The 14,645-nt window shown below is 40.7% G+C and overlaps 1 protein-coding gene across 1 annotated transcript in view; it reads right to left on the bottom strand.

Annotated features, from left to right (window-relative positions):
* The window catches only part of hmcn1 (hemicentin 1), a 76,900-nt gene that overhangs the window by 40,269 nt on the left and 21,986 nt on the right, over positions 1–14,645 (bottom strand). Inside the window, exons 9-23 of the mRNA XM_020602703.1 lie at positions 14,434–14,636; positions 14,139–14,283; positions 13,681–13,802; positions 10,786–11,055; positions 8,957–9,098; positions 8,490–8,617; positions 7,735–7,848; positions 7,380–7,538; positions 6,550–6,741; positions 6,362–6,457; positions 4,295–4,422; positions 4,058–4,202; positions 2,739–2,851; positions 1,537–1,696; positions 135–300 (exon numbers count right to left, since the gene is read on the bottom strand). Of these exons, the coding sequence (XP_020458359.1) occupies positions 135–300; positions 1,537–1,696; positions 2,739–2,851; positions 4,058–4,202; positions 4,295–4,422; positions 6,362–6,457; positions 6,550–6,741; positions 7,380–7,538; positions 7,735–7,848; positions 8,490–8,617; positions 8,957–9,098; positions 10,786–11,055; positions 13,681–13,802; positions 14,139–14,283; positions 14,434–14,636 (2,283 nt within the window). The remainder of the gene's footprint in view (positions 1–134; positions 301–1,536; positions 1,697–2,738; positions 2,852–4,057; positions 4,203–4,294; positions 4,423–6,361; positions 6,458–6,549; positions 6,742–7,379; positions 7,539–7,734; positions 7,849–8,489; positions 8,618–8,956; positions 9,099–10,785; positions 11,056–13,680; positions 13,803–14,138; positions 14,284–14,433; positions 14,637–14,645) is intronic.

The following is a 14,645-nucleotide window of genomic DNA, read 5'->3' as shown; positions in this document are numbered from 1 at the left end:
TAAGGTAATAGGGTTTTACCAAACTTGTAACTTGTAAGTTTTGTCTAAGCTGGGTCTCCGCTTACAGTGTGTCTGTAAAATACTTGAGATGACGAGATGACATCATTATTTGTTACTCTATATGTGTGTTCTACCTTGTAGAGAAAGGGGAGATGAGCTGCCTCTCCTTGGCCCAGCTGATGGTGGGAGGTGGGACACTGTGGACCTCACATGGCAAAACGGCTTCCTCACCCTCAATCACTGACATCCTCACTGGCTCACCTGAGACGCCGATACCACTAGCATTTGACCTAGGACGGACTGGACATGTGTACATGGACAGCAAAACACAGAAGCAGCAAGTTTTTAGACAATTTCAAGTGATGTAAAATATAAAGATATAGACAGAGTTATGACAAAAATAAAAAGTATTAGTACAGTACATTGTACTAATGTGTCTCAGCCTAATTCCCTTCAAAAATTCCATTGCTTCTTAGTACTGGTTGTTCCTCTGCTACAAACATTTGATTCATATATTTGTTAGATGGCGGCAGAGCAGTGCAGTGGTTAGCGCTGCAAAGAAATGCAGTTTAGGTTGATTGGTGACTCTGAATTGCCCTTGTGAGTGTGTGTGGTTGTTTTTCTACCTGCCAGCCCTGTGATAGCCTGGTGACCTGTCCAGGGTGTACCCAGATGCTATTCCTATTCAGGAATAAATGATATAGATGATGGATGGATGGACATTTGTTAGTGAGAAGAAAACTGATGGATGCCATTATATACTCAAAGAGAACCAAATCACATCAGTTTTAGGAGAGCTCCCTTTGAAGGTGGAGCGAGAAGCTGGTTGTCATAGTCAACCAGAAATAATTTTTGTCAAGACTGATCAATTAATAGTCCACAGAAAATGCAACATTGCTTTTAAAGCTAGCTAACATAGAGTATATGAATGCCACTTACAGCTTTTTCCCCGTTAAGGATGGCCACATTTGGCACATGTTTTATGCTGGATGCCCTTCCTGACGCAACCATGACTTGAACCCAGGCCACTAGTCTCTATCAGGGAACCCCATGCAAATATACAGTATAGTCACAAATTCTAGTGTGTGGGGCAGCTGTGTTAGTTGAATTCAAATAGCTGAGCAAAAGCTGGCACATATCTGCCCTACTGTTCTCTAAAACCACTAGGTCTTTATCACTTCAAGCCAGACAGTCAGAGAGGTCGGGCAGTGAACATGAGCAGTAGCACAAACAGAACAGTGAGGCAAGTGGAGAAAATGACACAGTGAGCACTTGGATCTCTGCCCCTTTTCACCACCCTGGCCAGTTGCTATTGAAAGTGGGAAGGACTGTAAGTAACTGCATACTGTACATTTTAAAGTGTAAAGAATTAAATGCTTGGCCTAAAGATTGGGTTTAAGAATCAGCCATTGAGGACCATCCCTGCACATGGACAGGGAAAACTACAATTAACTTAAACTGAGCCAAAACAGTGAAGATTAAATCCGTTATCTGTCTGCAGACTTCATAGAGCCTTTAGCTGGTCATGAGGTTTACCATAGACAGTTAGCTGGACCTTCCTGGAGGTGTAGCCAGCAGCATTGGTAGCTGTGCAGATGAACTCGCCAGTCTCATTTCCAGAAGGGGAAGTAAGGAGGAGGCTGCCGTCAGTATCCAGCGAGAAAGCAGGACCACCCAAGTACAGCAGCTCCCCACCCTACAAAACACCAGAGCAGAGAAAGGGCAGGGGCCAGTATTTATTATCAGCTGTGCTAGCCCTTGACATGGTGTCCAAAAGAGAATTAAGACCAGGCTGTGTAGAAGTTTGCTTAAATGTATCACTCAGTTATTTTTTCTGCTGTTATATAAAAAGATGGTGAATAAAATGTTAATAGTTATACAATCAAATGAACCACAACAGAAGCAAATGTGATGTGAGTGCATCAGGTCTGTGTCTTATCTGGACACGACTAAGTTCACATGACTTGATTAATGTTACAGAGAGCAGCAAAGAATTCAGAGGGAATCCCATTTTACAGCAACAGCTGTTGCAAAACTTAGCAGGGTCTAGTTTCATATGTCCCTGTAGCCCTGTTCACTTAAATAGCACCACTTTTTCAACCAGTGGAAAGATGGAAAAGAGGGAGGTACAGTTCACCGACACACACCGGTTTATAGGACATACTAACACACTCAGAAGTGCACATGTAAAGGCTGAGTGTGCAAGTCAATGAACACAGGTATAGTAGAGCTGAACAAACACAAACACATGTGCTACTGTTTTGCCAGAGCCCACCAAAGGAGGAGGTGTTGCACTAAACTATATCGACCCTGACTTTAATGCAAAACAACACAAGGACCTGTTCACTTGGGAGTTCACTCTGCATGCACAAGAATACTATACATAACCAGTGATCTGCATTAATTTACAAGTTAAAGGAAAAAAGGTGCATGAGGGGGAGTTTGTGAGTCAAGATATCATAAAATGTCTCATAGATGTGTCAAGAATTATGATGATGGGATGATAAAGCTTTCCTAATACTGCATGTTGTGGTGTTTATAGTGTCTAGTGACATTTGGCCAAAATGTGATGCAACATGAATTCACTTATTTCTTTGTGTCATGTAACGTCTCTGTATTTTATTATTTGTGATTACATGAAATGAAGGTCTTTAGTGGCAGGAAACCACAACATTGTAACAAGGAAAGTATTGGTGTTCTCACTGGTCTTTATACATGGAGAGATTATCACTACAGACCTTGGCCCAGGTGATCTCAGGGGGTGGTATTCCACTGGCATGGCAGGGCAGAGACACAGGTGTTCCCTCAATTGTGGTGAACACTTGAGGGCCATGCTGAATGGTAGGAATCACTGTAAACACAGTAAAAAAGGACACAATGAGTTCAGTATATTCATCGGGTACATAGAAAATCTAGTAGAAGCATTTTGTTCTCTATATGTACTGTGTTTTCTTGTGTCTGTATATAATGCAACACATTTTGTTATGTGACTGAAACATCTGGAGAAAGCCTGAGTGATCACACGCTGTAGTCAGAACAGATATTACACCAGTTTTATTGCTGTTATGCCTATTTTCCTCACTGTGTGTCTCATTTTTGCTTTGTTAGGAAAAAAACATCAGCCTGGAGGCTGGCAGCATCATCTTTGAAATGAAAAATGTTATTTAATTAAATAACTAATTCATCTACTTTGTACTCATTATGAGTCAGTATTACATGGTGGTCTTCTTTCTACACTCTTTTAGGCTCTATGGAAAGTATTTCTCAGAGTTTATGGAAAATTCAACTGTATACTCACCAACATAGTGTAAATGCGCCTTGCTTTGTGTACATGAATTTCAAAAGAACGTCTCATTTTAAGAACCAAGGGTGCATATTTTGACGTACATGCTACAGATGCTTCCTATTTAAGTTGGTAGAATCTAACAACTGGCATAAATGCAAAACACATTTTCCCTCTGGCTGTGCTCCAATCTGCCATTATCCTCAGCTCCTGCTGCTTTTAATGCAACCTCAAAAACCATCCTATTCATGAGTCTAAGAACCTTTGACACCAGAAATGATCGATTTGAGGAGGACACTAAGCAATGGAGTAAAAGTGATATAAAGGGAGCATTTCATATAATAATTTTGAAGTCATCATAATAAAAAAAAAGCACAGATCCAATTAATAACCTTAGTGACTTAGCTTGATTAAATGAACCTACATAGCTCAAAAAGGTCTGTGGCTTTTTAATTTGGTACCCCTCCTCTCCTGGAACTGGTTCTGCTTAGTGGAATGGCAAAAATGTTAGATTTATTAATTACACCTGTTATAACATGTATAATGTCTGCTGTGAAAAAGGTTTATGGCTTTTAAATTTGGAAGTCCTCTCACCCAGTATTAGGTCAGATTGGCTCCAGCCCCCCTGCAGGCCACCACAGGATAAGGGGTATAACTAATGGATGGATAGTCCCAACACATGATGTGCTCTCATGCTCGTCCTGTGTTTATCCACATTTTTGTACCAATGCATGCCTGAGCAGATTTTGATTTGTATGTCATTGTGCGTGCTACCATAGATATCAACAGTGGTGGTATGGTTGGTGGCCCCAGCGACATTCTCAGCCAAGCAGGTGTAGTCGCCTGTGTCGTCCAGCCGAACTCTCTCAATATGCAGACTGCCATCCCTCCTCACTGTCACGTACTGGTCTGAGGTTACCTGAGAAATTGTAGGTTCAATTGTAAGTTCAGCAAAATAAAGGAATGCAAGACAAAATCTACAAACTGTGGATTTCCTCTCAGTGTCCTCACCAGACCATAGTTGTGTAGCCACTGTCTTTCAGGCAGTGGATTTCCAGCCAAGAGCACACAGGGCAGAGTCAGCTGCTGGTCTTCGATCACACTGATCACAGTCGGACTCATCGCAATGACAGGTGAGACTGCAGATATCATGAAATCAAATATACAAGGCTCATGTCAAAAGTCAAAAGTAACTTTATTATCCCCAAGGTGCAATTTGTTGTACAGCCAGGAGTACACATCAACATACACAAGCAGAAGCAAACAAACAAACAGCACACAATGACTGTTATAATGAACCATGTAGGATCCAAATAACCACTGGAATCACAGAATTTTTAAATTGTGCAGGCTGAATATGCAACCAGATGGATGCATCACAAACTCCCTGAAAAGGGGATGACTGGCGTCTGCCTGGACCGAACTGGCCTTCCTAAGAGTCTGAGCCTCATGCAGGTCAGATAGGTTGTTTAAAGGGGTGCCTACAATCTTACCACGCACTTTAACCATCCCCTGTGGTCTGTTCTTAGAAGTACAAGAAGGCTGAGAGCATTTTCTGAAACTACTCTGCAATAGGTGGGTAGCAGCCTCTTCATCCACAAAAACAGATCAAGTACCTTTGTGTCTCTTAAAGCACATGCTCAAAGGAACCCTATTAGTTGCTTTGTTTGGCATCTGCAACATACAGTATGACAAATGTTCCAAAACTGGTGTGTGAACAGAAATGAAGTGTAGATGTACTTGTTTTCTTATATATTTTAAGACTAAATAATAAACTTATGTCCAAAGTGGTGCATGTTTCAGTGTTAGTGTGTGTAAAGCATGATAAATATGGAATCACTGGCTGTTCTAAACACATTAACAATACAGCAGTAATTTTTACACAGGTGCTACAAGTATCACCACATCTCTATCTAACATCAAACATGAATGCTTACACACAGCAAACACATAAACACACACACACACACACACACACACACACACACACACTTAATGACATGTGACATCACTTTTGATTAAATGGTTTGGCTCTGTTGACAGGGTGATGACTGCTGATGTCATTTGTGGGGGCTGTGGTAGACAACAGGGTGTCAAGCAAGGGGAATTCAATGACTATAATAACTGGCCTGAGAATATGAGCTCACACACACACACATACACACACACACACATACACACAAATGCATACAGGAAACATGCCACTGATACGCTGATTTCATTGCTCTCTTTTTTAATTATTGTCTAAAATAAAATACAGTATATGTCACTATGCTGATTTCATTGCTTTCTTTTTTAATTACTGTCTAAAATAAAATACAGTATATGTCATTTTGCGCTGGGCGGGTTGTGTTTCTTCTGGAACAACACTGACAGCAGGGAAATGGGGCACTGGGGCAGTAGTATGTGTCCTCTGGGTGGATCTGAGCTTTCTAACCTTTGACCCACATAAAAGAGCTCAGTGTGTTTCCACTCTAGAGAGACAGTGAAACAGCAGTTAACAAGTCACATGTGTTTAAACACACTGACTGAAATGTGCTAATGAAATCATATTTACTTGTAAAGACAAAACAGAAACACATGCACAAACAAAGACATAAAGACAAATATAAGCACTTCTAGTGTAGGAACTGTATGTTGTTTTTGAAAATACACTGGATATGGAAAGGGGACGTGAGGTTTGCTAATGATGAGATATGCTCAGAAAAATGCACATTTTGCTGAAAGGAATGCAAGCATGTGTGGTTATCTATGTTGTGGTCCACAGGGCTGTCTTTCAAGTACAAGAGCATTTCATTGGGCACAGGGCTGCCTGAACACTTTTTCAGTTTAGCTACACTTTTGTTTTCTTTCATTAAACCTATTTCATGAAAACCAATGTCAGTTTCCCCTTGATGATTATAACTTTAATGAACTAATCGTAACTCATTAAGAGCCCAAATGTAAGTACAAAAATCACAATGTCTTTTTGCTGCATAATCACACTGGGAATGTTACCTTACATTTTAAGATTGAAATGCAACTTTTTGTTCTTGGACAAATAGAAAAAAAACATTTCATATGGATTGTTGTTCTTACCCAGTCCTGTCACAGTGACCTTGGCCTGGGTCTGGATCCTGCCAAAGTGGTTTCGGGCCTCACAGACATACACCGCCTCATCCTCCACCCACAGCTCTGATAGAAAGAGGGACAATGAGGACCAGACAATGAAACCAAGACCATCTATTTGTTTTATGTATATGTACACATTTAGTTAATAAACTCACTGGTGATATGTAGATGTCCCCTGCTCTGTGTAGTAGTGCTATGTGCACGAGGACTGTTGAAAAGAGGTAATCCATCCTCTCTTCTCCAGGTGACCTGTGGTTCAGGGTAGCCTTCGACATGGCACAGCAGGGTCACATTGGAGCCAATGTCCGCTGCCACATCTGATGGCTCTTGGATGAACTTGGGAGCAGCTAGGGTGGTCAAAGTTGAAGATAATAATTTACATTCATCTGTATTGCATTCTACAGACAACCAAGGTGTGCCTCGTGTTCATTTGGAAATGCTCTGGGACCAGATGTACTGTATGTACATTCAAGACTAAAAGCCTGCATTTGCACAACAGCAGAAATATGCAAACATGTTATTCACACCAGATTTAAAGATCTCTGGGTATCCATTGTTCTGTTATATGTGTCCGTCATTTTTAAATTGTGTGCATGTGCAAAAGTCCAGCTTGCACCATACATGGATACTGACACATCCTTGTGTAACCTTGGTTGGATATAAACCAGATGTATTCTGTCCTTGGTCTGGCAAAAGCATTGTTCATGAACAGCACCAAAGCAGACTCTGTATCATTATTAACTGTGAGTCATAACAGGTTTAAGATTTAGTCTCCGAACCAAATGATTATCTCTTGATTCATGGACATGTATCATTTATACATCTGGGCTTCACAACTGAAGGAATTACATCTGAACCAGAGGCCTGAAAGCTACTACAGAGAGCTGAACTCCCAGTTAAGGCTTATCCTCTGTTAGGATTCTTACAACAAAAGAAACAAGTAAAGGCTTTGTTGAGCTTTTTACAAGGCTGGTGACACACTCACATCCTACACTGAGAGATATCTTTCCTGACGACGTGCCAGCAGAACTGACAGCAACACAGGTGTAATCTCCAGCATCGACATTCTGGGTCTCCCTGATGGTTAGTGTTCCTCTCAGTGGGTCTATATCCAAGAGGGATGATGCTTGTAGCTGGGCATCACCTAGCGATTTGAACAAATGCAACAGTGGCATGTGGTCAGCTTGTTAAAATATAAGCGCTACTGTATATTTAGGCTGTGTGTGTAAATAGCAAGAAAACATAAAACTGTTTTAGTTCCACATTGAGCTTTTAATAATTTAAATAATGATGGTTATTCTTTATTTGATTAGTATAAAATGTATTGCCTAAATTGTTACCTTTGTACCACTGGATTTCAGGCTGTGGGATTCCAGATGCTGAACAGGCCATCACTGTGGTTTCTCCAATGCCAGTGAGAATCTCACTTAATGCCACCATCACCACAGGAGATTCTAGAGAGGGGGAATTGTCACAGGATAGACAGAATATCATAACAGAAACAGCCATGGATGGATTATTGAACAGGCCTACAAGGCACAGGCCCAGGTGCCCAGGAAGAATAAAAACCACTAAAAATAGACAAAGAACGACCCCATAGACAGCAAAATAACTACAAAAATATGCAAAAGGACCAAAGAGAGAAAAAACAAGCACAAAAAGATATAAAAGAGACAAATAGTTGTGAAATGACTACAAAGAGATACAAAATGAGTAAAAGTTGACATGAAACTACAAAAGACAGAAACTGACTACAAATCACATGATTGCTCAATCTGTGAGTCTTGCACCTAGAAGTGTAGGGGAGATGGGGACCTTTTACACGTCTGTGCCCAAGGGCCTATTGTCTCATAGTCCATTCATGGAGACAGAAAGGAATGCAGTAATACTAGTTTGCATGCATTTGTAAGTGTGTTTGTGAGAGAGCTGTATTGCATCTGCGAATGACATTATTTATTGTTTTGTATGATCACAGGTTCATTATACAGTACCATCTATTAGACACCTTTCTTTTAACCCCATTTTGTGACTAGCTTATTGTTGCAGACATGAATGTCATATGTACAGTGAAATCTTCTAGCCCTGTGCCACTCACCAGTGTAAGTGAGGATGGAGGTCATTGCGTCTGTTCCAGCCTGGTTGCTAGCCAAACAGCCATACACCCCTCCATCCTTCTTCTCCGTGTTTCTTATAACCAGTGTGCCGTCAGGAGTCATCCTGTATCTGAACACGATACACAGTTCACAACATTTCAGCACACTGGAGAGTGACATGAGCAATGGAAGGGAGAAGGAATAAGATAGTGAATCTGGTTTATTACTGCACTGTCATAAAACGCAAACAAATTTCACCTTTCAACATGTACGAGGTTTAAATTACTACAAATCAAATCATCGCACCCACTGACACCAGTTTAGGAAACCATTGCTTTTGTTGTACTGTCCAATTCCCACATTGTAGAATAAAGAATAAAGAAAAAATAAATAAAAGAATTAAAATAACAATAATAAAATAATAAAGAATAGTTATCAAACCTGTTTATGTCTGAGGGGATAAATTTACCTGCTGGATGCTATGATGAACATGCCATTGTGGGTCCAGACCAGGCGGGGTGGAGGGTAACCACTGGCTGAGCACCTGATCCTCACTTCATCTCCTGTCATGAAGGTTTGATCCTGAGGCTCTACTGAAACTCTGGGAGTCTCTACAGGAAAAGAGGAGTGATAAAACAACAGTAAATCTGTTTTTCAATCAGGTTTTGCTACAGTTAATAATGTTTCACAGCATATCTTTTGCCTTCACTTCCTCTTTACTGGTAAAACAGGGAGCAATATGGAATCTAGACCCAAAGAAACTGTGGAATCTGGAGTGATTTTCTAACTGATTCAGGACGTGTAACTCATTCCTTAAAGGGCATGTTTTCTGTTTCTACAGTAACAATTATCTCAGTCAGTCCCTGACCTTTCTGACTTGTAGGAAGATCAGTGAGACCTAGTTGACTAACTGGTGCAACAGACACTTCCAAAACAACAACATTCCAACTGGATTTGATTTGTTTGTAGGGATTTATTTTTCCAATTATGAGAAAGAAAACAGTAAGATTAACTTGTCATTCCTTGCGTGCCATCCATATGAATTACTGCACGCGAGTGTCTTTGGATTAGCTGAGGGAAAGTGCTGGGGTGAATGAGGGGCAGCAGTCACAAGTTCAAAAAGACAGACATGCACATGTGCAGAAGGGGTGAAGGAATATTTGGTTTTTCCACTTCAGTCATCAGTGACACCGCACATGTACCAGATGCGGCCAATAAATTTACAGGTAGAACTTTTGACATGAAACATATTGAAGTACATCAACTTGCCACCATACCGATCTTAATCTTAGTAGCAGCCATGTCTGTGCAATGGTGCCACACAGACAAAGGTGTCAGAACAGCTGTGGGCCCATTCTTTCTTTTACAGCTAGAATATTTGTCTTTGTCTCTTCGGGGGGTGGCAGGTAAACCCCTGAATTTAGGAACAAGAAGGTTCCTGAGAGGGAAGAAACATTCTTTTACACTGACTCAGCAGCAGCTTTAATATGTCAGGAACAAGCCTGTCTTAATCACTCCCTTCATCACCTGCCTTCACTCCCCCTCACATTACATCCTCTTTTTATCTCATATTTCCTCCATACTCCTCTAATTCCTTTCCCTTCATTCATTTATCCACATTGTTTTCAACAAGTTTACTGTACATGTGGCAACAATGAGTATAAACAATAGTATTTTCTTCCAGAAAACAACACTAAAACAGCAGGACGCTCCAAATCTCCACCTCCTCATCCTATTTTTGCTGTGTGCATCACACGCAACATGTGGTAAGGAATGTGCTTCTAGGGCGAGATCATTTATTTTATGATTACAGTGTTGTCTAATGTTGTCTACATAAACACAGCCTGATGACAGCACTTGTATTTTGTGATACCGCCATTTAAAATTTGTAATTATTCTGAACAGAAGGCCAAAATGAAGAGGAAAAGATTAAGTTTAAAATGTAGTTTTGTATCATGGACTCGCACTTGGTTCCACTGTGTTTTGTCCATGCTGTAAGATGTCAACAGACTTCACTCACTTCAAAGTGAAACTAATGACTAGGAAGGAACTGACCAGCCAGTAATTAGGAAGCCTCCAGGATGTGCTAACAGCTGTTTGAGAGAAAAAAGTATATGAACCAAAGAAAAATAGAATAATAAATAAAGTGATAATAGTCTGTAATATGAGAAAAGACATACAGTTACAGAACACAAAACATTCACAATGAACTACTCACAAATTTAGGTCAAGAAAAAAACAGCACACACCACAGAACCATACTGAACACATTCAGGTGTAAACACACACAGTCCTCACCTTGCACAGTAAGGTAGACTCTTTCTGCTGTCGAGCCCCCTTCATTCATAGCAACACACTCATACCAGCCCGAGTGATCAGGAGTCACAGTGGACACCTGTAACGAGAGGTTGGTCAGGACACGCGCCCGTGGGTCCAGACGGGCATCGTTACCTCCTCTCAGCCAAGTGAGGTTGAAGTTGACAGTGCTAATAACGTGGCAGGTGAGGACAGCATGGGAGCCACGGGAGACAGTTATGTTACCCTCGATGGTGATGGCTGGAGGTGGCTCTGCAGGATGGGGGAATTATGTTGTTAGCAAACACTTTACATCATAAAGAGTTACATTCTTGCTGACACTTACATAAGAGGAAACAATATTTTCTACTCATGGGGTTCACTTTTAGAGACCATACTGATTTTTTATATTTAGGTCTTTATTAGTTTTCAAACCTTAATCAGTCACTCATTGGTACTGGGGAATAAGTTTTTACTGTTTTTTTCCAGCATTTAGGACTCAGGAGGCTTCCCAAGTAAATCTGAGGAGCTGTGAGATGATTTAGAAGAATCAAAAAACAAACAAACAAACACACACAGTTCTGCATTACTAATTAAGTTTTCTCTCTTATTTTCTACTAGATTATGAAGTTGTGGGTGTTTTGATGTCTTCATGCCTCTTACAGCTAAGAGGGGAACATCACTGTTTTGTTGAAGTGTGACACTTGAAATGAGGAAATACAAGGGAAATAATTAAATTCTAGGGAAATAAAAGTTGCACGAGAAAGTTAAATGAGGAATAATTTACAAATTTCATTGCACAGCGCATGCAACAGTGTGGTTTGGTCAGATAGGAACCTCCATCAGTAGAGTAGTCGAAGAACTCATGATTATCTCATTATCAAATTCAGCAATTGATATCAGTGTACCCCTCATATAATGAATGCATCGCTGTCACCTACTGTATAGTGTGTGTTTGCATGTGTGCTTTGCTTAGCGGTATGTCATGTAGATTAGCTTAACTGTGGGCAAGAGAAACTTACCTATTTTCAATAATAACACTTATTCATCAGAGCTGTGAAGAGCTCCTTTTCCTCTCTTATTTTATCTCCCTTTCCTCTTTCTGTCTTTCCTCATTACCTTGTCAGAAATACTCATATCCTGTGTCTTGGTCATTTTAGAGGTAAGCCAGAGCTAAGCAGGAAAAATGGAAATGGAGAGAATGAAAGAGAAGAGAAGGAAGAGGAGAAGTAACCGAGGCTTTGGCTCTGATAGAGGGAGGATACTGGGGATTTCAGCAGAGCTCAGTGTAGCTCTTTGGGATTAGAATGACATAAATTTGGCGGATTAATGGGTTTTATGTGTGCCTTTCTGTGAGTATGAGTGTACAATGCCATGGCCTGTCAAGAATATAACTGGCCCACTTGCAAAGTTTGGAATTATGGCTGACATCATAAGAGGTAACAGTTGGACAAACTAAATCTCCTCTGCACCAGTGCACTGGGTGAGTTAAAGTAATGAGCTGCACTCATACATTACTTCTTCTGTTTCATAAACTGTCTTTCAACTACCTCTCACTCTCCTTTCCTCCGCACGCTTCTTCACTTCTTCTTGGCATTCCTCATGTTGATGGAAGATTTTTGGAAAGCAAAGTTTGGACAAGGCAACTTTACTGTCTGAGAGTCAAGTGAAGCATCAGAATGGAAAGGGTTCTGACTGAAAAACAAATGCACTAGAGTGTGGATTTAGGAATAGGCAAAATGTAAGACTACAGATATAAATGATCATGTGATCCCTCTGGTTTTGTCTGTGGTCACAGCTTTGGCATCATAATGATCACAAAATTTTCACTCAGGGAATTAATTACCTAGATTATGAATTTCTCTGTAAGAATGTAAACTGTTATTTGTTTATTATTGTGGTTGTGGTTGAGCTTTGTTGTTATATTGAAACTGTGCACAGTGATAAAATATACCCACCTAAACTCTCACTAGAACCTTTATACCTTGGTGCACAGCCTGGAACATAATTAACATTTTCATAAGTAGTCTCATCTATACCATATCGACAGGCCACTGCTTTACAAGTCAGGCACAGACTATAAACCCCATGACATGATCCCTGCAGGCATGGATTACAACACCACATTGTAAACTAGGGTCAAATGTTCCATAAAGTTACATTAACTTTGAAGGTTCTCAGCATGGGATCCACAGTAAGAGACCTTGCACCCTATAAAATTCAACCTACACTGACTTCATGTCTTGCACTTGTAAACGTATATCCTTAAGTAGTGTGTACTATATGTGTGTATTTTGTGTCTTTATAGACTGTGTGCTATGTTCTTTAAGTGTAAACATGACACAGGACATTAGAGACAATGATACTTTAAATTGCTCACTGCCCCACACATAGATCCATTACACACCAATTAATCTTGCTGACAGTCTAACTCTAAGCATTCCTGTCCACAGTCCTGGCTAATTACACACAGTGATGGAAAGTAGCCATGTTAATTAACATAAACTAAACAAAAATCAACACTATTGTCTAAGTAGCAAGTCATTCTGACATGTTGTCAGAACCTAAGTTGCATGTTTTTGAATTGTGGGAGAAAGCCAGAGTAGGCACAGGGAGAACAAACAAACTCTGCACAGAAAGGCCCCAGGTTGGCCAGGGCTTGACCCCAGAACCTTCTTACTATGAGGTGACACTGCTAACCACCACACTGCTGTGCTGTCCAACTGTAGCTTGCAAGTTTTTTTCCAGGTTTTGAGCAACTCTGCATTTTGTGTCTGCTTCTAATTATGATTTTAATGTAATTTGTGCAGTATAAGTAAGTAAAAGTAAATAAATATCTAAATAAGTTGGTTACATTAACGTTCATCGTACTATGACCATCTTGGGATGTGTGCATACCTGATACATCCAGAAAGGTGCGGGCTCTTCCTGTCCCAGCGCTGCTGATGGCAATACACTCATAGTAGCCCTCGTCCTTCAGAGTAACCTGAGCTATTTCCCAGAATGCATGATCAGACTCACTAGGATCAAAAGAGCCAGAGGAGAGTTGGAGAAGGAAGATGTTGCCTTTGTCTTCACAAATGTTTAGAATAATGCTGAAGCTATTCAATCTGCTAGTAACTCATCCCTTGATCTGGTTAAAATCCAATCAGGAGAACATGATCTGATTCTGTTTGTCTACCTATTAAAGAGATGTATAGAAGGGTATAAAATGATTTGCATGAAATGTGGGACTATTGCTCACAAAATTCTGTACATCATATGGAACTGGCACCTACTGACAGCTGTAGTGTTGTGGGTGTATGCTTTTGGGAGTTAGTGAACTGAAACACGCGGTCCTCTTCAGTGCTCCTCACCTGAAGAGCTGGTCCACCCCGAGTTGCCTCCCATCCCTGACGAAGCGTAGAGTGAAGGGGATCAGGCTGTCTACATGACAGCCAACAGTCCCTCTCTGCAGATAGTAACCATGAGTTGTGGTTGGCATCAGCACCTTAGGAGCACCTAAAATAAAAGGAAATAGTGCAATAGTGCAGATACAGTAAACAAAGTTAATCACTCAGGCAGTCAAACAGGTTAACTCACTGATGAACTTTCTTTGCCACAATTCCTCACATCTTCATTTAAATATGGCTCAAAACTTGAATCACTGACCAGGTATAATACTGGAGAAAGAAACGCTGGAGAGTCTCTGGAACAGGAAACCATCACGGTCGTATCCGGTCACCCGCAGGAAGAAGGGCTCGTTTGGTGGGATGAACTCTGTGATGTTCCAGAGGCTGTACGGCTGGCGTTTAGGGTAGAACTGGATTGGCAATGTTTTTATCACTACACCTGTGACTGACAGGAGCTCTAGCCTGTCAGGC

This window comes from Monopterus albus, unplaced genomic scaffold (assembly GCF_001952655.1).
Source record: "Monopterus albus unplaced genomic scaffold, M_albus_1.0 scaffold58.1, whole genome shotgun sequence".
NCBI classification, from domain to species: domain Eukaryota; kingdom Metazoa; phylum Chordata; class Actinopteri; order Synbranchiformes; family Synbranchidae; genus Monopterus; species Monopterus albus.
This window is presented reverse-complemented; position numbering and strand designations above follow the sequence as displayed.